Source organism: Hemitrygon akajei, chromosome 9 (assembly GCF_048418815.1).
Source record: "Hemitrygon akajei chromosome 9, sHemAka1.3, whole genome shotgun sequence".
Classification (NCBI taxonomy): domain Eukaryota; kingdom Metazoa; phylum Chordata; class Chondrichthyes; order Myliobatiformes; family Dasyatidae; genus Hemitrygon; species Hemitrygon akajei.
This window is the reverse complement of record NC_133132.1, coordinates 41,354,129-41,381,475: the sequence shown is the minus strand read 5'-3', so window position 1 is coordinate 41,381,475 and position 27,347 is coordinate 41,354,129. Positions and strand designations below refer to the sequence as shown.

General features: G+C 44.2%; 1 protein-coding gene across 2 annotated transcripts; it reads right to left on the bottom strand.

The window, feature by feature from the left end:
* Positions 1-928: 928 nt before the first annotated feature.
* LOC140733030 (uncharacterized) lies at positions 929-7,721 on the bottom strand. 2 transcript variants are annotated; one of them, XM_073055803.1, is made up of 2 exons: positions 7,627-7,721; positions 929-2,832 (listed from the first exon to the last, which is right to left on the bottom strand). In XM_073055803.1, exon 2 carries the CDS (start codon positions 1,921-1,923, stop codon positions 1,045-1,047), a length of 879 nt encoding a protein of 292 aa, XP_072911904.1. In that variant the 5' UTR covers positions 1,924-2,832; positions 7,627-7,721; the 3' UTR covers positions 929-1,044. The 2 variants fall into 2 exon arrangements, with proteins under 2 accessions (XP_072911904.1, XP_072911905.1); XM_073055804.1 differs by having other exon boundaries at positions 7,682-7,716.
* Positions 7,722-27,347: the final 19,626 nt, after the last annotated feature.

Sequence of the window (27,347 nt, the reverse complement as noted above, 5' to 3'; positions counted from 1 at the left end):
AACCATATAGTTCATCCAAGTTCCAAATCCTTAGATTTAGATAACAAGATCTCAGCTGTGCCTGGGAGGTCCAGTGCACCCATTCCCGGAACGCTTTGTCCAATTGAATGTATGCACGCCTTTCAGCACAACTTTAGACTTTTGGCACCTGTACACTTGATTCTCTGTGACAGTAATTCTGCAGCCCAGAGTGCCATTCAAAGTGTTTACAAGCATTGTCTCCTCTCTACCAAATGGCATCAATCCAATCAATTTTTTTTATGAGAACTCAGTAGCCAATTCAATACAACAAGCTCCCACAAGCAATAAACTCAATGTGAACCAGCATTGTAAAAAAGTCAGCCTCATTTTTTTCTGTCAATCAGCTACCAAATATTGCTACTGTGTTCTTCGTTGCCATGCCCCCCGCTCCTCATCATATGCTCTATTCACAACCCTAAACTCTGCCCTCTGCTGGTTTCCCACAGTCTCTGGTTTCTAACCCTGCTCTATTGAACATCCAACTAATAGCTCCCCATTCTGCTTTCAGACTTAAGGGGACAGTGATGTATTCCAACAACCCAGCTGTGTGAGACACGGTCCTTTGGAAACAGCGAAAATGACCAGACAATATTAAAATGAGCAGGGAAGGAGGAGGTTAACTATCCATGTCATTCTTCCTCAGCCCAGAGATTTAAGGGACAGAGACCATGTTAGACTCAGCTCATTGTCTTCTTCAGCCTGCATAAAGGCATGCAGGAAATTCAAATTAAACCTCTTCACGCACAGAGAGCTAACAATCTCACCACAGAGAGTACGAGAGGGGGAAAGCAGGGATGGATTTAAAAGGACTGCTGTGGAACAGAAACACTGCCAGGTTCAGCTGGGCTGAATTGACTCCCTACTGCCACAGGGTGGGTTGTAGATTCACTAGGTACCTGAGACAGAGTTTAAAATAGAGCTGATTTATTTGTCACAGAACTGGAATATTGAACTCCAGTCTCATTAAAGGTGAACATCTGGAGTCGGCAAACGCGGTGGTTAAATATCCAGCATGCAGCTTATTTAAAGGTTTTCACCCAATGTGCGAGACAAGGTGGCTGACTCCCCAGTGTGAATTGACTGGTGTCTCTGTAGGTTGGATGAGTGAGTGAATCCCTTCCCACAGTCTGAGCAGGTAAACGGCCTCTCCCCAGTGTGAATTAACTGGTGTCTTTGTAGGTTGGATGAGTGAGTGAATCCCTTCCCACAGACTAAGCAGGCGAATGGCCTCTCTCCAGTGTGAACTCGCTGGTGTGCTAGTAGGTCAGATGACTGAGTGAATCCCTTCCCACAGTCTGAGCAGGTGAACGGTTTCGCCCCAGTGTGAACTGACTGATGTACCAATAATTGAGATGACTTAGTAAATCCCTTCCCACAGTCTGAGCAGGTGAACGGCCTCTCCCCAGTGTGAACTCGCTGATGTACCTTCAGTTGAGATGATGAAGTGAATCCTTTCCCACAGTCTGAGCAGATGAACGGCTTTTCCCCAGTGTGAATTCGCTGATGTACCTTTAGTTGAGATGACTGTGTGAATCCTTTCCCACAGTCTGAGCAGGTGAATGGTCTCTCTCCCGTGTGAACTCGCTGATGTGCCAGTAGGTCAGATGATCGAGTGAATCCCTTCCCACATTCTGAGCAAGTGAATGGCATTTTTCCAGTGTGAACTGACTGGTGTGCCAGTAGTTGGGACGACTGAGTGAATCCCTTCCTACATATGGAACAGGTGAATGGCCTCTCTCCCGTGTGAATACGCTGGTGTGTCTGTAGGTGGGATAACTGGGTGAACCCCTTCCCACAGTCTGAGCAGGTGAACGGCCTCTCCCCAGTGTGAACACGCTGATGTACCTTCAGTTGAGATGACTGAGTGAATCCCTTGCCACAGTCTGAGCAGGTGAACGGCATCTTACCAGTGTAATCTGACTCGTGTGCGAATATGTCAGATGACCAAATGAATCCCTTCCCACAGTCTGAGCAGGTAAATGGACTTAATTTAATGTAAACCAACTGGGGTGTCAATAGGTGGGATGACTTAGCCAATCCTTTCCCACATTCAGAGCAAATGTTCCTCCTCTCCAAGTGTGAACTCGCTCATATGTCAGCAGGTCAGATCACTGAATGAATCTCTTCTCACATACAGAAGTTAAAGGGTCTCTCTCCCTTGTGAACTCACTAATGTGTCTGTGGTGGGCTGAGTGACTGATTCCTTTCCTACAGTCTGAGCAGGGGAATGGCCTCTTGCCAGTGTGAAACTCCTGATGTATCTTCAGCTGGATGACAGAATGAGTCGCTTTCCAGTCAGCACAGGTGAATCATCTCACTATGGGGTTAACTTGCTGATGTATCTTCAGGCTGGATGACATCGTAGGTCCCCTCATACACATAAAGCAGGCGAATGGCCTCTCCCCACTGTGAACTCACTGGTGCTTCTACGGGTGGGCCAAGTGAGTGAATCCCTTCCCACACTGAGAGAAGGAGAATGATATCTCCCTGCTATCAATTCTCTTGCAATTCATCAAGTCAGATGTCCCTTGTACAATCAATGCAGTTCAAGACCTGATCTCCACTGAAAAACTCTGGTGTGTTCTCAGCACCCTGGTTCCTGTTGATTTTACTGAGTTACCACAAAAATTTTCTTTTCAGAGACAAAGCAGATTGCCAAGTGGGATGAGATACTTCTTCATCTCCAAGGATCAACTGATAACTGGTGTTACAAAGGAAATATCTGGTCATTACTTAAATTGCTGGACAGGCACAACAAAACTGACGTGTTGTTATGTTTGAGATTCCCATACACCACTTGTCATTTCTAACCTGAAAAAGATTTACAAAGGACATCAATAAGTGAAGCACAGCATTTCAGATGAGATAATTTTAGTCTCTCTGGTGAGCTCTGACATCAAAACCATTACAGCGAAGTTGAAGGAACTCTTCAGGTTGCCTGTCTTCAACCTGTGACTTGGCTCAGTCTGTCTCCATTGGTATTATTTCAAGTTCTGGTCATGTCCCACAGGACTACAAAGAACACATGATATTACATGGCTGATCTGGACACTCTCTAATTACTTTGACCCCCCCGCCCCCCAGGTGATTGACAGTGGTGAACTCCTCGACGGCAATGCCAATGAATATGGAAGGATGGGAGGGCAGTCGTCTCTCTCATTGGAGTGTGGCAATTTTGTGATGTGAAAGCTACACGTTACTAGTTACCCAGTTAGTGCAGTGGGAATGGTTCAGGGGCAGTGTTTTGTTCTGTGTGCAAGATGTGGGAATGCTGGGAGACCTTTAGCCTCCCGGATAATCACATCTGCACCAGGCGCAAGGAGCTGCAGCTCTGCAGAGAACACGTTAAGGAACTGGAGCCGCAGCTCGGTGACCTTCAGCTCATACGGGAGACTGAGGAAGTGATAGAGAGGAGCTACAGCTACAGTCACTTTAGGTTGCAGGAGACTGAGTGACTGTCAGAAGGAAGGGAAGTGGGCAGCCACTGCAGCGTATACCTGTGGCCAGTCCCTCAATAACAATTATACCACTTTGGATACTGCTGAAGGGGACAACCTACCAGAGGAGAGCCATAGCGACTGGGTCTCTGGCGTAGAGTCTGACACTGTGGCTCAGAAGTGAATTGAATTGACTTTATTTCTTACATCCTTCATATACAAGAGAAAAAATCTTTACATTACGTCTCCATCTAAATGTGCAAAGTGCAATTCATAGTAATTATAATAAAAAGTATGTACAATAGGATAGTCAATATAACTTAGAAATACAATTGTATCAGCATGAATTAAGCAGTCTGATGGCCTGGTGGAAGAAGCTGTCCTGGAGCCTGTTGGTCCTGGCTTTTATGCTGTGGTACTGTTTTCCAGATGGTATCAGCTGGAACAGTTTGTGGTTGGGGTGACTCGGGTCCCCAATGATACTTAAGGCCCTTTTTACACACCTGTCTTTGTAACGTCCTGAATAGTGGGAAGTTCACAGCTACAGATGCACCATTCTCTGCAGAGTCCTGTGATTAAGGGATGTACAGTTCCCATACCAGGCAGTGATGCAGCCAGTCAGGATGCTCTCCACTGTGCCCCTATAGAAAGTACTTAGGGTTTGGGGGCCCATACCAAACTTCTTCAACCCCCTGAGGTGAAAGAGGCGCAGTTGTGAAGAGAAGACAGATGAAGAGGAATGCAGTAGTGATAGGAGATTCCATAATTTGTGGACACAATAGAGGCACCTGGATGCCAGAGTCAGGAATGTCTTGGATAGGGTTCACTGCTTCTATAAGGGCAGGGTGAGCAACTAGAATTCTTGGTAAATATTGCCACCAATGACATAGGTAGGAAAGGAGAGGAGGTACTGAAGTCAGATTTTAGGGAGTTAGGTAGAAAGCTGAGAAGTGGGACCTCCAGGGTAGAAACCTCTGGATTGGCACCGGTGCCATGTGCCAGTGAGTGTAAGAATAAGATTAATGGGTTGCTGAGGAACTTGTGCAGAGGGCAGGGGTTCAGATTTCTGGATCATTGGGGAAGATGTGACCTGTACAAAGAGGATGGGTGACACCTGAACCCAAAGGTGACCAATATCCTTGTGGGCAAGTTGCTGGAACTCCTGGGGAGGGTATAAACTAATTTGGCAAGGGGATGGGAAGAGGAGTGACAGGGCTGAGAGTGGGGCAGTGAGTATACAATCAGAGGCAGTGTGTAATGAGCCTGTCAAGAAGGACAGATGGTTGCGTAAAATTGTAGTCAATGGGATGAATTGAAGTGTAACGTGGTTGCAAAATCGAGAATGGTGATGAATACAGGATTGAAGGTGTTATATTTGAATGCACGCAGTATAGAGAATAAGGTAGATAATCTTGTAGCACAGTTACAGATTAGCAGGTAGACATAGTGGGCATTACTGAGTCGTGGCTGAAAGACAATCACATTTAATCAAAAGGGCAGGCAGGTAGGCAGAGGGGTGGAGTGGCTCTGTTAGTAAAAAAGGAAATCCAGTCATTAGAAAGAGGTGACAAGGATCAGTAGATGTGGAATCCTTGCGGTTAGAGTTAGGAAACTGTGAGGGTAGAAAGACCCTGATGGGAGTTGCATACGAACCTCTGGGTGTGGTACAATGAAAAGATTTGACTAGGGTTCTGACCACAATGGATTCTGGCATGGTTCAAGAGGACTGGAAAAATTGCAAACGTCATTACACTCTTCAAGAAGGGAGGAAGGCAGAAGTAAAGAAATTATAGGCCAGTTAGTCTGATCTCAGTGGTCGGGAAGATGTTGAAGTCGACTGTTAAGGATATGGTTTCAGGGTACTTGGAGGCACAAGGTAAAATAGGCTGAAGCCAGCATGGCTTCCTTAAGAGACAATCTAGACAAATGAACAGACAATAGACAGTAGGTGCAGGAGTAGGCCTTTCGGCCCTTCGAGCCAACACCACCATTCACTGTGATCATGGATGATCATCCACAATCAGAACCCCATCCCTGCCTTCTCCCCATATCCCTTGACTCCGCTATCTTTAAGAACTCTATCTAACTCTTTTTTGAAAGCATCCAGAGAATTGGCCTCCACTGCCTTCTGAGGCAGAGCATTCCACAGATCCACAATTCTCTGGGTGAAAAAGTTTTTCCTCAACTCAGTTCTAAATGGCCTACCCCTTATTCTTAAACTGTGGCCTCTGGTTCTGGACTTCCCCAACATCGGGAACATGTTTCCTGCCTGTAGCGTGTCCAATCCCTTAATAATCTTATATGTTTCAATCAGATCCCCTCTCATCCTTCTAAATTCCAGTGAATACAAGCCCAGTTGCTCCACTCTTTCAACATATGACAGCCCCGCCACCCCAGGAATTATCCTCGTGAACCTACATTGTACTCCCTCAATAGCAAGAATGTCCTTCCTCAAATTTGGAGACCAAAGTCAGTTGGAATTCTTTGAAGAAATAACAAGGACAGACAAAGGAGAATTGGGGGATGTTCTGTTCGTGGATTTTCAGAAGGGCTTTGACTAGGTGCCACACATAAGGCTGCCTAACAATATAAAAGCTCATAGTATTACAGGAAAGATACTAGCATGAATAGAATATTGGGTGATTGGCAGAAGGAAAAGAGTGGGAATGAAGGGAGACCTTCCTGGTTGTTTGCCGATGACTAGTAGTGTTCCACAGGAGTCAGTGTTGTGACTGCTCCTTTTGACATTGTATGTCAATAATTTGGATGACAAAATTGATGGCTTTATGGCTAGGTTTAGGGACAATACAATGACAAATGGAGGGGCAGATAGTGTTGAGGAAGCAGAAAGGCTACAGAAGGACTTAGACCAACTAGAAGAATGGCAAAGAAATGCCAGATGGAATATAGTGTCATGCACTTTGGTAGAAGAAATAAAAGTGTGGACGATTTTCCAAATGGAGAGAAAATTCTCCATTGTCAGTCCTTGAGTCAGTGGTGAGGAAGGCAAATATATTGTTAGCATTCATTTCAAGAGGACTAGACTTGAAAGCAAGGAAGTAATGCTGAGGATAGGGTTCTGGTGATCTGCACTTGGAGTATTCTGAGCAGTTTTGGGACACTTATCTAAGAAAGGATGTGCTGACACTGGAGAGGGTTCAAAAGAAGTTCACAAAAATAATTCCAGGATTGAAAGGCTTATCAAATAAGGACTGTTTAATTGCTCTGGGCCTATCCTCACTGGAATCCAGAAAAATGAGGAGGATCTCATTGAAACTTATCGAATGGGGAAGGCTTTGATAGAGTGGATTTGGGAAGGAGATTTCCTATGGTGGGGGAGTGTCTAAGGCCAGAATACACAGCCTCAGCATGGAGGGTCTTCCATTTAGAATGGCAATGAGGAGGAATTTCTTCAGCCAGAGCAGTGAATCTGTGGAATTCGTTGCTACAGGTGGCTGTGGAGGCCAAGTCTCTGCATATATTTAAGGCAGAGGTTGATAGATTCTTGATTAGTCAGGGCATGAAGGAATACGGAGAAAAGACAGGAGACTGGGATGGAGAGGAAAATGAATCCACCATGCTGAAATAGTAGACAAGTCTCGATGGGCTAAATGGCCTAATTCCGCTCCTATATCTCATAGTCAAAAACATGTTCTCATAGGTAGAAAGGTCCTGAACAAGAAGAGGAAAAATAAAGGTGATTTTCTCAAGACCTAAAACTGATGGAAGGATTTCGTTCTTTTTTTCCAGCCACACTAATTGATATTCTCATTGACTGGAAGGTAGACTCTTCATCTGCGATTTACTCGGAACTACATTTTTGTCCCGAATGCCTAATCTTTGGATGTAGATAGTTGTAGCTTGGCACGTTTGGGAGATCTATCCGCTCCCGTTCCTTGCACTTCCAAACGCTGGCGCGGGAAGCGGTGGAATGTCACCAATGGCTGCTTTCGTACCCAGAAACCCCCACGAACCAGAGACCCATCTACCGGTTACAATATCAGTAATGGGCATGCGCCGCAAAAATGGCGCAAACAACTTCGCTCAATCAGCAGAGAGCTCCCCGGGGCCCGGGCACGGATCATGAGGCCGAGAGAGAGAGGGAAAGGACAGGGAATGTCCCAGGTTTGCGGCACCACAGTGTGTCCGGAGCTCTCAGTAATTGTACCTCAATCGCGGTGTGTACAACTGTGCCGAAACTCCTGCCAGGAGCCAACTCCTACCTCCTGCGAATCCTCCCGGGCCTTTTGTCCACCGGAGCGCATGCGCAACTTTCGGGCTTGCGCAACTTTCGGGCTTGCGCATTTGATCGCTGGGTCACCGGCGGCGAATTCGGAGCTGTGGAGTCTCTGCGTTAACAGGGTGTTGTTAGAAGTGTCTGCAAGTACCGGTTCCACGCCATGTCTAAAAAAAATCAATGTGTTTATGTAGAACATTCAGCAGCTAATACTGGAAGTACAGAGCAACACACACAAAGTGCTGGAGGAACGCAGCAGGTCAGGCAGCATCTTAGCAGAGGAATAAACAGCGCTGAAGGGTTCCGGACCGAATCGTCAACTGTTTATTCCTCTCCATTGATGCGGCCTGAGCCGCTGAGTTCCTCCAGCATTTTGCAGAAATACACAACATTTTTTCAGTCGATCAGTTTCGAAATGTTGCTGATCTTTCATTGAGAGCCACATGCGCCTGGTCTGACTCCCTCTTCTCCCTCCCTGTAGCCTCCAACATATTCTGGAACCCCAAAGCCCTGACTTGTGCTCGCCCCTCTTTGGCAATGTTAACCATTTTTAGAATATAAAAGCAAGGATGTAATGCCGAGGAGTTAAAAGGCGCTGGGGAAGCCTCATCTGGATAATTGTGAGCACCTTAGGAGCACCTTAGCACAGGATGAACTGAGATTGGTGAGGTTTCAGAGGAGGTTCATGAGAATGATTCTGGGAATGAAAGATTTATCGTATGAGGTGTGATTGATTGCTCTGGGCCTATACTCAATGGAATTTAAAAGAATGGGGGGGGGGGAGAACCTGGTTGAAACCTATTGAAAGTTGAACGGTCTAGATAGAGTGGATGTGGAGAGGATAATTCCTAATGTAGATGAGTCTAGGATCAGAGGGCGCAGCCTCAGAATAGAGGGATGTCCATTTGGAATAGAGATGCGATGGAATTTCTTCAGCCAGAGAGTGGAGAATCTGCGGAATTCATTGCCACAGGCAGCTGTGGAGGACAAGTCATTGAGTATATTTAAGGTGGAGTTGATAGTTTCTTGATTAGTCAGGGTGTTAAAAGTTATGGGGAGAAGGCAGGAGAATAAGGTTGAAAGAAATGGATCAGCCATGATGAAATGCCGGAGCAGACTCGATGGGCTGAATGGCCTAATTCTGCTCTTTTATCTTATGGTCTTATAGTATCTAAGGGATGTCTTAGTGAATCCCTTCTGAAAACAAGAGTCAGTGAATCTTACTGTTAACAACTCTATGGCAATTTGTCAGCTCATATCATGGACGCGTGCACATATTTGAGATCTCCTTGCTGTGACTGATATGCTGTCCTCTCCAGCATCTCCTCCTCCACATTTCAAGGATCAGTGGCATTCAATTGCTGGTGAACTGACAGACACAGCAGAACTGATGTGCTGTTGCGTTCGAGATTCCCATACACAAATCCTTTACCTTTTCTACCCTGTAAAAAGTTTACAAAGGGGGTTGATGGGTGAAGGACAACATTTCAGATAAGGCAATTTTAGTCTTTATGGTGACCTCTGATAACAGTGAGGCTCAAAGCAATTTGGTGAAGCAACACATCATCTTCCAACTGGACACAATGTCAAATTCTCTGCATTCCTGTCTGTATCAGAATGAGTCATTTACACCCTTTATCAATCTGTGACTTGGCTTAGTTTGTCTCTCTCCATTAGTATAGCTTTACGTTCTGGGCATGTCCCACAGACCTACTAAAAACACGTTGTACTTGCATGGCTGCTTCTGAATACTTTTTGATTGTTGTGACCCTCCTGGCATTTGACGATGGCAAACTCAGAGTTAGCAATGGTATTGAATCTCAAGAGTAGGTGATTAGGTTTCCTCGTCTGAGGTTGACAAACTGGCGTGTTGTTTGCACCTGGAATAGGCGGGTCGTTTTCAGACTGCAAGGAGGTAACATTTGGAGTACCCTAGGGATCGGTTCTTGGCCACGGTTGTTCACTGTTTAATGGCCAGGAGGAGGGAACGAGATGTGTGATGTTGATGTCTGCTGATGACACAGAAGCAGTGGAAGGAAATCTGATGATGACATTGTGATTCTGTATCAAGGGGGTTAGACGACAAACGCCACTTTGGCCTTTACTGTACAGTTAGTGGTGTTTAGGAGTGGTGGAGTGGTTACCATTGTGCAGGGCATTGGCGAGGCCACAGCTGGAGTTCTGTGCACGGTTCTAGTCCCTGAACAAATAAAAATGATAAGAGTAAAATTGGAGGCAGTCCAGTGAAGATTTACCTGGTTAATTCAGGAGGGCATGGATATACCACTCCCTGCTGAACATCGACGGCTCCTCGGTAGAGATCGTTAAGAGCACCAAATTTCTTGATGTTCACCTGGCGAAGAATCTCACCTGGTCCCTCAATTCCAGCTCCATAGCAAAGAAAGCCCAGCAGCGTCTCTACTTTCTGAGAAGGCTGAGGAAAGTCCATCTCCCACCCCCCATCCTCATCACATTCTACAGGGGTTGTATTGAGAGCATCCTGAGCAGCTGCATCACTGCCTGGTTCGGAAATTGCACCATCTCAGATCGCAAGACCCTGCAGCGGATAGTGAGGTCAGCAGAGAAGATCATCGGGGTCTCTCTTCCCGCCATCACAGACATTTACATTACACGCTGCATCCGAAAAGCAAACAGCATTATGAAGGACTCCACGCACCCCTCATACAAACTCTTCTCCCTCCTGCTGTCTGGGAAAAGGCACAGGAGCATTCGGGCTCTCACGACCAAACTATGTAACAGTTTTTTTCCCCCAAGCTATCAGACTCCTCAATACCCAGAGCCTGGACTGACACCTTACTGCCCTATTGTCCTGTTTATTATTTATTGTAATGCCTGCCCTGTTTTGTGCACTTTATGCAGTCCTGGGTAGGTCTGTAGTCTAGTTGTTTTTTTTCTCTGTGTTGTTTTTTACGTAGTTCAGTCTAGTTTTTGTACTGTGTCATGTAACACCATGGTCCTGAAAAATGTCTCATTTTTACTATGTACTGTACATAGCAGTTATGGTCGAAATGACAATAAAAGTGACTTGACTTGAATGATCTACCAGCAGAGGTGAGACAATTTGGACCTGAATTTAGGGAACATTGATGTATGATCTTGAGTGGGCGTGATAGGGTATCTGCTAAGTATCTCAATAGCGTACCTCTCTTCATCAGTGAGAGAGCCAAAGTCAGGGGTCGCTTGCTGCAAAAAAGGGGCCTCTCATTTCAAATGGAGATGTGTGGAAAATTACTGGAATTCAATGTCTGAGTGTACAATATCTGGGATTCTCTGCCCCGATGGTGGGGAGGCCAGGTGGCTGGGTATATCTGAGGTGGAGTCGGATAAATATTTAACGGAGTAAGGAACTGAAGAGTGGGGGTTGGGGAAGGGGTACAGGAGCTGGGATCAGCATATATCAGCCACGTTCATGCTGAATAACCATCAGACAGAGGAGCAGAATTAGGCCACTCAGCCCATCGAATCTGCTCCACCATTCCATCATTGCTGATTTATCATCTCTCAGCCCCATTCTCCTACATTCTCCCCATACTAATCAGGAAACTATCAACCTCTGCTTTAAATAAATCCAATAACCTGGCCTCACACAGCTGACTGTGGCAATGAATTCCAACAGATCTCCATCCTCTGGCTAATGAAATTCCTCCTCATCTCTGTTCTAACGGGATGTCCCTCAATTCTGAGGCTATGCCCTCTAGTCATAGACTCCCCTGTCTGTATTTAGAATATCAGTAATATTGTAAAAATATTGTTTGATTAAGCATCCTTTGTTGTGTAAATTCACCATGGTCATAAGTGGGATGTACATGAATGGCATACGTCATCAGCTGCACCTCGCTTTTAAAGTAAAAATGAAGTTGACTGTTATTCCCGACTCCATATTTTTGGTTTCAATGAATTGTAGGTTTTGGAGTTACAAAACATAACCATAGGGAAAATCCTCTCCTCATCCACTCTATCTCGGCCTTTCAATATTCGAGATCACTCCCACCTCCCCCCCCCCATTCTTCTGAACTCCTGCTCAGAGCCATCAACCACTCCTCATACATTAACCCTTTCAGGCCCAGAATAATTCCAATGAGCCTCCTCTGGGCCCTCTCCAATGCCAGCACATCTTTTCTTAGGTAAGAGGCCCAAAACTGTTCACAATGCTCCAAGCACGGTCAGACCAATGCCTTATAAACCCTCGGTCTTATATCCTTGCTTTTATACTGTACTGTAGTCCTCTCAAAATAAATGCTAACATTACATACAAGCTAATCTTACATATTTGTATATATTGTGTTTTTTTTTTGTTTTCATTATGCTTAGTGTTTTTTTTATGCTGCATTGGATCCAGAGGAAATTATTTCACTCTTTTACACCTGTGTACAGAAGAACAGCAACAAAAAACATTCTTGAATCTTGAATCTACTAGCCATTTTGAGATAAATGCCTACATTGCATTTGCTTCCCTTACTACCAATTCAACCTGCAAGTTAACCTTGAGAGAATCCTGTATCTTGCCTCCCAAGTCTCTTTGCACCCCGATTCTAAGTTTTCTCCCATTTAGAAGAGAGCCTAACCTTTCTTCCTTCCACCAAAGTGCATGACCATACACTTTCCTGCACTATATTCCACTTGCCACTTCTTTGTCCATTCTCCTAAGCTGTATAAATCCTACCGGAGAAGCCCTACATCCTCAACCCCACCTACCTTAGTATCATCCACAAACTTGGCCACAAAGCCAACAATTCCATCAACCAAATTATTGACATATAACGTGAAATGAAGTGGTACCAAAACTAAACTCTGCAGAGCACCATTGGTTACCAGTAGCAAACCAGAAAAGGACCCCTGTAATCCCACTGTTTGCCTCCTGCCAATCAGCCAATGCTCTATCCATAATAGTATTTTTACTAAGGGCTCCTATCTTGTTTTGTAACCTCATGTGTGGCACCTTGTCAGAGGCTTTCTGAAAATCCAAGAAAACAGCATTCATTGACTCGGTTGTCTATCCTGTCTGTTATTTCCTCAAAGAATTCCAACAGATTTGTCAGGCAAGATTTCCCCTTTGGCCCATTTTTTATCATGAACCTCTAAGTACCCTGAAACCACATCCTTAACAATCAACTCCAACAACTTCCCAACCACAGAAATTAGACTAACTGGCCTATAATTTCCTTTTTTTTTGCCTTCTTCCCTTCATAAGGAGTTGAGTGACATTGGCAATTTTCCAGTACTCTAGAAACTTTCCAGAATTTAGTGATTGTTGGAAGATGACTGATAATACTTTCACAATCTCTTCAGCTACCCCTTTCAGAACCCATCTGGTCCAGGTGAATTATCTACTTCGTGACTTCTCTGTTTCCCAAGCACCTTCTCCTTAGTAATAGTGACAGGACTCACTTCAGCTCCCTGACACTCTCGAATATCTGGCATACGGCTGGTGTCTTCCACAATGAAGGCTGATGTGAAATACTTATTAAGTTCATCCCCATTTCTGTGTACCCCATTATTACCTATCCAGTGGTCCAATATCTATTCTCACCTTTCTTATCTTTATATTTCTGGAAAAAAAAACAACTTTTGGTGTCCTCTTTTATATTATTAGCAAGATATTTCTACGTTTCTCTCCTTGTTTTTCTAGAATAGAATACTTCTATTATATTATAATACTTCTTCACCTTTGGGATGTATCTATCCTGCACCTTCTGAATTGTTCCCAGAACTCCACCCATTCCTGTATTGCTGTCATCCCTGCTAGTGTCCCCTTCAAATTAACGTTCTCTCATGCCTCTGTAATTCCCTTTACTACACTATATTATCAACACACCCAATTTTAGATTCTCCCTCTCAAATGCAGGGTGAATTCTATCATATTATGCTCACTGAGGGTTTTTCTAAGGGTTCCTTTATCTAAAGTTCTCTACTGAAATCTTGTACACTACACAACACCCAATCCAGAATTGCCTTTTGCCTAGTAGGCTCAACCACAAGCTGCTCTAAAAGCCATGTCATAGACATTACACCAATTCTCTCTTGGGTTCCAGTACGCACCTGGATTTCCCAATCTACCTGAACATTGAAATCCACCATAACTATTGTAACATTGACCTTTCGCCATGCTTTTTCTATCTCCCATTGTAATCTGTAGCCCACATCCTGGCTACTGTTTTGAGGCCTGTATATAACTCCCATCAGAGTCTTTTTACCGTGGTAGTTTCTTTCTCTCTATCCAAAAGAATTCTACATCTTCCTCTCCCAAGTTTCTTCTAAGGATTTGATTTCATTTTTTGCCAACAGAGTCACCCCACGCCCTCTGCCAACCTGCCCATCCTTTCAATAAAATGAGTATCTTTCATGTTAAGCTCCCAACTATGATATTCTTTCAGCTTACTATGACCAGCAGTCAATCTGTAACTGTGCTACAAGATCATCCGCCTTATTCCATATACTGCGTGCATTCAAATATAACACCTTCAGTCCTGTTTTCATCCCCCTTTTAGATTTTGCAACCATGTTACGCTTCATCTCATCCATTGACTACAATTCTACACAACCATTTGCTGTCCTTCCTGACAGTCTCTTTACACACTGCCTCTGTTTGTATACCAACTGCCCTATCACTCCAAGTAAAAAGGACGGTTACACGTGAACCTCAGGGGAACCAATTTCCTCATGGGCAGGTTTTCTGGAGCTCTTGTGGAGGGTTTGGGGAGGGGGACTGTGGAGAGTGAGGGCAGATAGTTGAGTGTCACGGCAGACGGTGGGGAGAGGGGCTGCAAGCTAAAAGCCGCTTTCACTACTCTTGCCTACTTGCGCAGCCGCTTTCAGTGAACGGTGCATTGAATTCCCAGCTCCCTCTGTTCCACAAAACTCATCAGCGCCTAGTCATTCATTGTGTAGATCCTACCCTGGTTTGAATGTGGAAAATGCGCCACCTCACACAGAACTGAATTGCAAACCTTTTGCCATTCCCCAGTGCATCTCCCTGACTGATCAAGATATCTTTGCAATTCACTGTAACGAAATTCACTATCAACAAGATCTTGATTTTAGTATCAACAGCAACATTGCCGTTCCTTCTGTGCACATTCACATCCAAATCCGTCACATTAACTATGAGGAACCTGTCCCAGCACTGACTCAAATCAGAATCAGGTTCACCATCACTCACGTATGACATAAATTTGTTTTTTTCCTGTGCATCAGTAAAGTGCAATACATAAAATTACTACAGTCCAGAGGAACAGTCCAGGTAAGACTCTTGCACTGGACTGTAGTTTGTGGAGCTTGCTGTGTTAAAGTAGCTGCTGAGTGTTCTATACAAAAACATTGACTGTTTTTGAGGCATGTGGCCCGATGCTTGCAGACACTTTTAATAGCACCTTGCTTACGCAGAAACTTTGCGCTTCAGAATTTAGAATCAATAAACTTAGCAGCAGCAGTATGATACAATAAGTGATAATATAGAAAAAAATAAGTAAGAAAATCAGTTGCAGTATATATATGTATATTAGTTGGTTAAATTAAAAATAGTGCAAAGACAGAAAAAGTGAGTAAGTGAGGTAGTGTTCATAGGTTCAATGTCCATTTAAGAATCGGATGGCAGAGGGGCAGAAGCTGTTCATGAATCGCTGACTGTGTGCCCTCAGGCTTCTGTACCCCCTTCCTGACAGTAACAATGGAGACATGGCATGTCTTGGGTGGTGGGGGTGCTTACTGATAGACACCGCCTTTCTGAGGCACCGCTCCTTGAAGATGTCTTGGCTACGGAGGCAAGTACTTAAGATGGAGAGTAGAGCAGTGGGCTAAGCACACACTCCTGAGGTGCGCCAGTGATGATCATCAGTGAGGAGGAGATATTATTACTAATCTGCAAAGGTTGTGGTCTTCCAGTTAGGAAGTCGAGGATCCAATTGCAGAGAGAGGTACAGAGGCTCAGGGATCAGGCCTGTGGGAATGATAGTGATAAAGGTGTTTGTATTGTCCAGGTGATCTAAAGCCACGTGAAGTGCCATTGAGATTGTGTTTGCTGTAGACCTGTTGTGGCGATAGGCAAATTGCGGTGGGTCCAGGTCCTTGAGGAGGCAGGAAATGATTCTAGCCATGACCAACTTCTCAAAGATTTCATCACCGTAGATGTGAGTATTACTGGATGATTAAGGCAGATCACAGTACTCTTCTTGAGCAGTGGTTGCCCTTTTGAAGCAGGTAGGAACTTTGGCTGTAGCAATGAGAGGTTGAAAATTTCCCTGAATACTCCCACCAGTTGGTTGGCACAAGTTTTCAGAGCCTTACCTAGTACTCCATTGGGGCTCACGCCTTGTGAGGATTCACCCTTATGAAAGCAGCTTGACATTGGAGAAATGATCGCAGAAACCTCCCATGGCAGGAGCACTTAATTGTAAGATATTCCAGGTCTGGCAAGAAGAATTGGGACAGCTCTGACACATTTGTGCACCGAGAGGAGTTGAACATGAGGCACACACATCCACCTCTGCTTTTGAGAGACTCGACAGTCTTATCCTGACTGTGCAGGGGACCAGTCAATCTGTGTCCGGTACAGAAGGGGTTAACCATGATTCCCTGAAGTAGAGCATGCACATGTTCTTAACGTCCCTCTGATACGACAATCCAGTCAATTTTATTTACCAGAAACTGTACATTTGCCAACAAGCTAATTGGTATTCGTAGTCAAAAACCTTGTTGTTCTTGGGTGCCAAGGAATGCCATGGGTGATGTTCTATCCTGTCCACCAATAGTTCATTGGGTGTGTTTGGAAGCACAGGCAGAGGAAATGGGAGTGGATGGATCTCCCAGATACTGCCAAACTCCAGCTATCTAAATCCATGGATTAGGAACTTGGAACACAAATATAGTTCTGAGTTAATCTTGGATTCAGAGTCAGTGAAAATGTCAACTACTGCTGCATGGAAATAAAGAACAAAATCCTTCCATCAGCTTTAGTTCTTGAGAAAATCGCCTTTGTTCTACCTTTCTTGTTCTGGCCCTTTCTACCTATGAAAACATGTTTTCAACCATAAGACGACAAGATATAGGAACAGAATTAGACCACTTATCTCATTGAGTCTGCTGCACCATTTCCTCTCAGCCCCATACTCCTGTCTTCATACCATAACTCTTGTGTCTCGATTAATCAAAATCTATGAACCTCCCCCTTAAATACACCCAGTGACTGGCCTCCACAGCCGCCTGTGGCAACAAATTCCACAGATTTACCACTCTCTTGCTAAAGAAATTCCTCCTCATCTCCATTCTAAATGGACACCCCTCTATTCTAAGTCTGCGTCCTCTAGTCTTAGACTTCCCCTACCATAGGAAGCATCTTCTCCACATCCAATCTATCAAGATCTTTCAACATTTGATACACTTCAATTAGGGCACCCTCATTCTTCTGAATTCTCATGAGTAGACACCCAGAGCCATCAAATGCTCCTCATACGACAAACCTTTCCATCCCAGAATCATTTTTGTGAACCTCCTTTGAACCCTCTCCAATGCCAACACATCCTTTCTTAGATAAGCGGCCCAGAACTGCACACAATACTCCAAATGGGGCCTCACCAGTGTCTTGTAAAGCCTCAGATTTTATCCTTGCTCTTATATTCTAGTCTTCTTGAAATGAATGCTAACATTGCACAAGCCTTCCTCACCACTGACTCAACCTGCAAATTAACCTGTAGGGAATTTTGCACAAGAACTCTCAGATTGCTTTGTGCCTTATATTTTTGAATTTTCTCTCCATTTAGAAAATAGTCTACCCTTTTATTTCTTCTACCAAAGTGCATGACCATGTACTTTCTGATACTGTATTCCAGCTGCCACTTCTTTGCCCATTCCCCTAAACTGTCTAAGACCTTCTGGAGCCTCTCTACTTCCTCAATACTATCTGTCCCTCCACCTATCATCATTACATCCTCAAACAATGCAACAAAGCAGTCAATTCTGTCATCCAAAATGATGGCATATAATGTAAAAAGAAGTGGTCTCAAAATGGACCTCTGTGGAACACTACCAGTCACTGGCAGCCAACCAGAAAAGGCTCTCCTTATTTTCACCCTCTGCCTCCTGCCAATCAGCCAATGCTCTATCCATACTTGTATCATTCCTGTAATACTATGGGCTCTGAACTTGTTAAGCAACCTCATGTGTGGCACCTTGTCAAAGGCCTTCTGAAAATCCAAGTATATGACATCCACCAATTCTCCTTTGTCCATCCTGCTTGTTATTTCTTCAAAAAGTTCCATTAATTTTGTCAGGCAAGATTTTCCCTTAAGCAAACCATGTTGACTTTGGTCTATTTCATCATGTGCCTTCATATACCCCGAAACCCCATCCTTAACAATGGACACCAACATCTTCCCAACCACTGGGATCGGACTAAGCGGCCTATAGTTTTATTCCTTCTGCCTCTCCCCCTTCTTGCAGAATGGAGTGACATTTGCAATATTCCAATCCCCTGACCCATGCTGGAATCTAGTGATTGAAGAAAGATCATTACTAATGCCTCCATAATCTCTTCAGCTACCTCTTTTTGAACCCTGGGCTGAAGGCTAGCTGGTCCAGGTGTCTTATTTGTGTTCAGATTTTTGGCCTCCAAACCACCAATAGCAACTGAACTCACTTCTGTCCCCTGACACTCTCAAACCTCCAGCATACCACTAATGTATTCCACAGTGAAGCCTAATGCAAAATACTTATTCAGTTAATTTACCATTTCCTTCTTCCCCCATTACAACCTCTCCAGTGTCATTTTCAGCAGTCCAATATCTATTTTTGCCACTCTCTTATTCTTGATGTATCTGGAAAAACTTTTGATATTGTTGGCTAGCTTACCTTCATCATTTCCCTCCTTATGTCTTTTTTTTAGTTGCCTTCTGTTGTTTTTTTAAAAAACTTCCCAATCCTCTAACTTCCCACTAAGTTTTGCTCTTTTGCTTTTATGTTGGATTTGACTTCCTTTGTCAGCCACGGTTGCGTCAAGCTGCCTTTAGAACACTTTCTCTTCTTCGGGATGTATCTATCCTGCACCTTCCGAATTGCTCCCAGAAACTCCAGCCATTGCTTTTCTACCATCACCTCTGCTAGTGTTCCCTTCCAATCAACTTTGGCCAGCTCCTGTGTCAAGCCCCTGTAATTTCCACTGTAATGCTGTTACATCTGACTTCAGAATCAGAATCAGGTTTATTATCACCGGCATGTGATGTGAAATTTGTTAACGTAGCAGCAGCAGCAGTTCAATGCGATACATAATCTAGCAGAGAGAGAGAGAGAGAGAAAAAAATGATAATAATAAATAAAATTAAACATAATAAATAAACATAGAAACATAGAAAACCTACAGCACAATCAGGCTCTTCGGCCTACAAAGTTGTGCCGAAATGTCCCTATTTTAGAAATTACTAGACTTCCCCATAGCCCTCTATTTTTCTAAGTTCCATGTACCTATTCAAAAGTCTCTTAAAAGACCCTATCGTATCCACAAGTAAACCAATTACATATATTGAATAGATTATTAAAAAAAGTGAAAAAACAGAAATATATATTTAAAAAAAGTGAGGTAGTGTCCAAAGCTTCAAAGTCCATTTAGGAATCGGATGGCTCTTCAGCTTCTCCTTCTCAAATTGCAGATTGAATTTTATCATATTATGATCACTGCTCCCCAAGGATTCCTTTATTTTAATGTCTCTTTGCACAACACCCAATCCAGAGTATTTGTTCCCCTAGCAGGCTCAACCACGAGTTTCTCTAGAAAGCCATCTCATAGGCATTCTACAAAACTCCCCCTCTGGGGATGCAGCACTAACTTGGTTTTCCCAATCTGCCTGCATATTCAAATCCCCCGTGAGAATCACAACATTGCCCTTTTTATACATCTTTACTATATCCTGTTGTAATTTGTACCCTACATCCTGGCTACTTTTTGGTTGGCGTCATTCAATGTCTGTAGTGAGATGCTGAAGATGTTCTATAGGTCAGTTGTGGAGAGCGCCCTCTTCTTTGTGGTGGCGTGTTGGGGAGGAAGCATTAAGAAGAGGGACGCCTCACGTCTTAATAAGCTGGTAAGGAAGGCGGGCTCTGTCGTGGGCAAAGTACTGGAGAGTTTAACATCGGTAGCTGAGCGAAGGGCGCTGAGTAGGCTACGGTCAATTATGGATAACTCTGAACATCCTCTACATAGCACCATCCAGAGACAGAGAAGCAGTTTCAGTGACAGGTTACTATCAATGCAATGCTCCTCAGACAGGATGAAGAGGTCAATACTCCCCAATGCCATTAGGCTTTACAATTCTACCGCCAGGACTTAAGAACTTTTCAAAAGCTATTATTAATGCTTTTTGAGACGGTGATTTAGATGCATATCATATTTTTTACTGAGTTAAGTATTGTATGTAATTAGTTTTGCTACAACAAGTGTATGGGACATTGGAAAAAAAGTTGAATTTCCCCATGGGGATGAATAAAGTATCTATCTATCTATCTATCTATAACTCCCATCAGTGTCTTTTTACCCTCGCAGTTTCTTAACTCAACCCCCAAGAATTCTATGCTTTCCAGTCCTATCTTTCTAATGATTTGATTTCCGTTGTTTACCAACAGTGCTGCCTCACTCCCTCTGCCTACCTGTCCGTCCTTTTGACACTATGTGTATCCCAAGATATTAAGGCCCCAGCTATAATCTTATTTCAGCCACAATTCCGTGTTACCCAGAGCATCATACAAGTTCATCTGCCTTATTCTACATACTTCGTGCATCCAAATATAACACCTCCAGTCCTGATTCATCACCCTTCTCGATTTTGTCCCCCTTTTACATTTCAAATCATCCTGTCGACTGCAATCTTGCCCTGTCGTCAGCCTCTCCTTGCCAACAGCCTCACGACGGACTGCCTTGTGAACCAACAACCTCATCCTCCGCCCTATCACTCCGAAGAGATCCCAGTGATCCAGAAATCTAAACACCTGCCCCCTGCACCAGTTCCTAGGCCAGCATTCATCCACCACATCATCCCACTCTCATCCTTACTGGCGCGTGGCACAAGCAGCAGTCCAGAGATTCCTACCCTGGACGTCCTGCTTTTCAGCTTTCTACTTAAGTGCCTATATTCCCTCTTCAGGACCACTTTGCTTTTCCTACCTATGTCACTGGTACCAATACGTACCAAGATTTCTGGCTCCTCCCCCTGCTCATTTAGAATGTCATGGACCTGATCTGAGACACCCCTTGTGGAATAAATTTTGTTACTAGCTAGATACTAAGGGGTTAAAGAGATTTTTTCTTCACAGCAGCCTTAATCCGCTCCTGGGGGGCTGCTAAATGACTAACTAGCCTGAAAATGAGTAATCAAAGCATATTCGCCTGATGTCCTGTTTTTCTTTAGTTATACTGTGTGATTGCCCCTGCTTCAAGGCTGCAGGCAGTAGCCTTCAAATAGATAAGGAGGTAGTAACCTAATTATACTTCTTTTCTGTATTGTGTTAAGACAAGATTATTGAGTAAAGGAATTATCTGCTTGTATGCTGTATTTTACAATTATGCTTGGAAGCTTTAGATGATATACACTATGTCTATATAATGAGAAAAGTCTGTATACTCAGGAGAGTCTCAAGAACTCTGCTTTAAGAGAGGTTGAGCTCTCTATGCTGCACATCATGTTACAATAAAGACTTTCTAAGGCGATCTCCCTTCGTGTCCGAGTAATACCTTTTCCGCAGCACCCCTAACCCTGCCACCTGGGAGGCAATATAGCATTCAAGTGCCTCTATTGTGTCCACAGAATCCTGCATATGTTCCCCTAACTATGGAATCTCCTATCACTACTGCAGTCCTCTTCACTCTTCAGCTCTCTTCTCTTCTGAGCCCCAGACAGAGACTCGGTTGCTGCAGCTCCCCCTCAAAATATACAACATGGTATACTTATTATAGAGTGGAGTGGACACAGGTACTCTGCGCTGGCGGCCGAATTCATGTTCTTCTCCTAATAGTCATTCAGTTACCTGCCTCCTGCATCCTAGAGGTGACTACCTCCCTGTACCCTCTATCTATCACTTCCTCAGTCTCCCATATGAACTGAAGATCATCAAGCTGCAGTTCCAGTTCATTAACGTATTCTCCGAGGAGTTGTAGCTCGGTGTACCTGGTGCAGATGTGATTATCCGGGAGGCTGGAGGTCTCCGGGACTTCCCACATCTCACACACAGAGAACAAAACGCTACCCCTGGAGACGTTCTTGCTGCACTATCTGTATATATAGAGGGAGATTGCAGAAAGCTGCACAAATAATATGGTTGTTATAGTGGGGCATATTAACCTAGTTATAAAATGGAGTCATAGAACAGTACTCCACAGAAACTGTCCCTTTGGCCCATCTAGTCTGTGCAAACCACTAATCTACCTAGACCCACTGCCTGTGCCTGGACCACAGTTCCCCATATCTCTCCCATTCACGTACCCATCTGGGTTTCTCTTTAATGTTGAAATTGAACCCACATCCACCACTTCCGTGCTCTCACACTGTCTGAGTCAGCAAATACCCCCTATTTCCCCTTAAACATTTCGCCTTTCACACTTAATCAATGACCTCTAGTTGAGTCTCACCCGACCTCAGTGGAAAAAGCCTGTTTGCATTTACCCTCTCTGTACCCCTCATAATCTGTTCTACCCCCATCAAATCTCCACTCAATCTTCTACACTCCAGGGAATAAAGTCCTAACCTATTCAATCTTTCCCGGTAACTCAGGACATCTACTACCAGCAACATCCTTGTGAATTTTCATAGCACTCACACAACTTTATATACAGGTTTCCTGCAGGTAGGTGACCAGAATGCAGACAATGCTCCAAATCTGGCCTCATTGTTTTAAACAATTTCAACATAAAATCCCATCTCCTCTACTCAGTATTTTGACTTATGAATGCCAATGTGCCAACTGTTTCTTTCACGACCCTGTCTACCTGTGATGTGACTTTCAATGAATTATGGATCCCTTTGTTCTTCGGTGCCCTATTGCTCACAATGGAAATCCTAGCCTGGTTGGTCCTCCCAAAGTGTAACACTTCACATCTGTAATTTTTCTGCCCATTTTTCCAGTTGATCAGATCCTGCTGCAAGCTTTGTTATCCACTGTGCTCCAAATCTTGGTGTCATCCACAAATTTGCTCATTCAGTTTTACCATATTATCATCCAGATTGTTGATATAGATGACAAAAAACAACAGCACCGATCCCTATAGCACACCGCCAGTCATACTCTCTGGGTTCTGCCACAAAAACAATTTACAGGCTCATCCTGAATACCAAGCAACAAAACCTACTTGACCAGCCTCCCGTGCGTAAGCTTGTCAAAGGCCTTGCTGAAGTCCATGTAGACTACATACACTGACTTCTCTTCATCAGCCTTCCTCATAACCTCAGCAAAAATCTTTATAAGATTGCTTAGACATGACCTATCACCCACAATACCATGCTGACTATCCCTGATCGGTCCCTGTCTATCTGAATATCTGTATATCCAGTTCCTTAGAATACCTTCCAATAACTTTCCCACAACTGACTGATGTCAGGCTCACTGGCCTACGATCTGATTTATTCTTAGAGCCTTTCTTAAACAATGGAACACTATCAGCTATTCTCAAATCCTCCAGCACCTCACCCATGGCTAAGGATATTTTAAATACCTCTGGAAGGGTTCTTGCAGTTTCTACATCAGCCTTCCACAGGGTCCGAGAGAACACCATGTCAAGCCCTGGCAATTTATCCACCCTAATTTGCCTCAAGACAGCAAGCATCCTCTCCTCTGTAAACTGTATAGGGTCCATGGTCTCGCTGCTGCTTTGCCTCACTTCTCCAGACTCTGTGTCTGTCTCCCAGGTAACTACAGATGCAAAGAATCTATTTAAGATCTTCCCATCTCTTTTAGCTCCATGTGTAGATTACCACGTCGATCTTCAATAGGACCAGTTTTGCCCCCGCTATCCTTTTGTTCTGAATATATCTGTAGAAGCCCTCCACCCTGTCTGCTAGAGCAACCTCATGCCTCCTTTTAACCTTCCTGATTTCCCTTTTGTGTTCTCTTGCATTTCTTATACTCAAGTACCTCATTTGTTCCTGCCCGCCTATACCAGCGATGCACCTCCTTTTTCTTAACCAGAACCTCAGTATCTCTTGAAAGCCAAAGTTCCCTAAACCTGTTATCCTTACCTTTGTGGCTGGATGCCACAAAGGACACCATTGTGCTTGGGGGTGTGTGGAGATTTCTGAGGCTGTTGCCAGGATTCAGGTGACTGAATTATGGAGAGAAGTTGAGCAGGTTGGGACTTTCTCAACTGGAAAGCAGAATGACGGGTGATCTTGTAGAGATGTGTAGAATTATGAAGGGTACAGGTAGGGTCAATGTGCAGAGTCTTTTTCCCAGAGGTGGGGAGTCAGGAACTGGAGGTCATAGGTTTGGGTTGAGAGGGGAGATTCAATAGGAATCTGAGTTGCAACCTTCTCACCCACAGTGTTACATATCTCCTGGTGTCTGGTTTTGATTATTCAACAGTCTCTCTTCCCTTTTCTTTTCTTTGCTCAGAGGTTACAGCACCTCCACAGTAAGTGCTCCTACATCAGACTATCACTGGAACATCCAACGGTAATTTCTGCCCTTGTGACAGCCAGGTTGCAGTCTTGGCCACAATTCCATAGTTCCATGTACTGACCCAGGCTCTGAGTTCATTACCCTTGTTCTCAGATTAAAATGGGTACATTTGAACACATCCCTCAGACTGCAGTTATATCCTGCTTTTCAACTACCTTCTTAAATCCCTGTATTCTCTCTTCAGGACCTCATCTCTTTTCCCACTTAGGTTGTTGGTACCAATATGCACCACAATATCCTGCTGCTCTCCCTCCCCCTTAACGATGCTGTGGACCCAGTCTGAGGCACCATAAAATCATAGCACACTGCAGCATGCGAAGGGGCCCTTTGACCCATCTAGTCTGTGTTGAACTCTTATTCTGCTGAGTCCCACTGGCCTGCACCTGGACCATAGCCCTCCATACACCTCCCATCCACGCACCTATCCAAATTTCTCTTCAATGTTGAAATCGAACCCGCATCCACAATTTCCACCGGCAGGTCATTCCATGTACTCACCACCCTTAATATTTCACCTTTCACCCTTAATCTATGACCTCTCATTCTAGTCTCACCCAACCTGAATGGAAAAAGCTTGCTTGCATTTACCCTATCTATGTCCTTCATAATTCTCTACACCTTTATCAAATATCCCCTCATTCTCCTACCTTCTAGGGAACCGATTTAAATCTTCTCTACAACTCAGGTCCTCAAAAGATGGCAACATTTGTGTAAGATTTCTCTGTCCTCTTTGACATCTTTCCTGTAGATAGGCGACCAGAACTGCACACAATACTGCAATTTAGGCCTCATCGGTGTCTTATGCAACTTCAGCATAACATCCCAACTCTTGAGCTCAGTATCTTGATCTATGACGGCCAATGTGCTCAAAACTTTTTTTTACAACTGTTATGAACCCCATTACTGGGTCACTTACCAGCAAAGATAGAGAGGTCTGCTGAAGTCTGATGGTACCATTTTTAAACGTTTTTATTTATAAAGGGGCACAAAAGTAAGGTTAATACAAACATTCAGATAATATACATCGTCAATACTCAATCTAAAGCGCGGGTATAGTAATAATCAACAATACGAAGTAGCTCTATCGTTTGTCTAGCGGTAAAACGATTGTCCATTGGAAATATCAAAGCCTCTGAAGTTCATGCAGGCTTTTAGCCTTTCGGAGACCGCTGGGGTCTCATGTGTTGGAGAGAGAAAATAAACTTGCCAGCCTGTTGGACTCAAATCGTGGAATCGAGAACGTGAGTTCCCCGTTGTCAGTTCGGAATCCGTTTCGGGGTTATCAGCCACTCGATTCCCTAGCTAGGGGAACCGAATCACACGTGGATCCCGAACAGCTTCCCGTCCTTACGGGAGCGATGAGCGATGGTGTCTCCGTCCGGTGCGTCGCTGGAGTACTGCCTCCTGCAGTCTCCTTTTTATCATGACTGGCAGATTTGTAAATGTCAATCAAGGTAGGGTGATACAATCCCCACCCCACATTGCCCGAGGGTGTCCATGTCCCTGATAGCTGGCACGTACTATAGAGTTGCAATTCACACAGGTGCCTCTAAGAACAATGGTCAAATCCGTTGCATTGTCTCTCATTTCCTGGGTCCAAGACCCGAATTAATAGCGATCTTGCGATTCTCCGGAAGGAGGGGGCTGGTCCCGCACCCTTCGGCCCCTCAGAGCTGTGGTACATTCATAACACAACCGTATCTACTTGTGAGGCCACTTTTAAGCAGTTATGACCTGTATTCTTAGATCTACCACACTCCTCAGTGCCATACCACTCACCATGTAAGACTTATCTAGGTTGGTCCTCCCAAAGTGCAACACCTCACACTGGCTTGCATTAAATTCCATCTTCCCAGTTCCAGCCCATTTTTCAGCTGCTCCAGATCATGCTACAAGCTTTGATAGTCTTCCTCACCATCCACTACACCTCCGATCTTAGTGTAATTTGCAAATTTGCTGATTCAGTTTACCATATGTAAAGGGGATTTCTTCTTTTTCTTTGTTACTGTGTATGTAATCAAAATGGCTTCTTTGTTTTGTTAAAAGTAGGAATGTTTCTTTGTTGTGAGAGAGTGCTGGAAGCTTGTTTGGGTTAAAATTTACTGATAACGAGAATTGTATTCCTTTGTAAACCAATTGGGATTAATGTTGTTCTTTCTTCTGAGACTGTAAACTATTGTTGGTGGGCTTTTGGGGAGATCGGTGCGACAGGGTGAGAGAGAGAGGACGCGATGCTGTAAACGGGGCGAGGAACGGACCCCGGGGGGGGGGGGGGTCCAATGCCAGGAGGTACTCCGAGGAGAGGAGACGAAGATAGATGTGCTTGGTTGACCACTTTGGATGGTCCTGAGCTGCGAGTCGAGGAGTTCGGAGGGGATCGAATGGTGGCCAGAAGACTTCAGTAATTGAGCTCCAACGGTTGTGCATGAAGTGGTTTGGACTTTGATAAGTTTGGCGCATTTTCTTTATTTTTTTTCCCTTCATATATACTGTATCGTTATTAATCACTTAGTTATAGTAACCTTTATAAATTGTACTCATTTAATCGCATATGATGTACTGTCTGTTTTTTGGGCGAGGCGGGGACATCACACAGCATCCACACCTGCTGATTATCCAGTTTGGCGGGGCCGATAGCTGCTCCCCCTAGACGAGAACGAGCTGAGCGAGCCTGAGGCAACCCAGGGGGTTAAACATATTATCATCCATATTATCATTGATATAGATGACAAACAACAATGGACTTGACACCAATCACTGTGGCACACCACTGTTCACAGGCCTCTAGTCAGAGAGGTAGCCATTTACTACCATTCTCTGGCTTCTCCTGCAAAGCCAATGTCTAATCCAATTTACCTCATCACCCTGAATGCTTCTTGACCAACCTCCCATGTGGGACCTTGTCAAAGCCCTTGCTAAAGCCCATGTAAACAACATCCATGCTTTTCGTTCATCAATATTCCTGGTATCTTCCTTGAAAAACT

What these genes read in the sequence shown, in the direction of transcription:
- LOC140733030 (XM_073055803.1), bottom strand. Translation starts at nt 1,923, where the DNA reads ATGCCGTTCACCTGCTCAGACTGTGGCAAGGGATTCACTCAGTCATCT.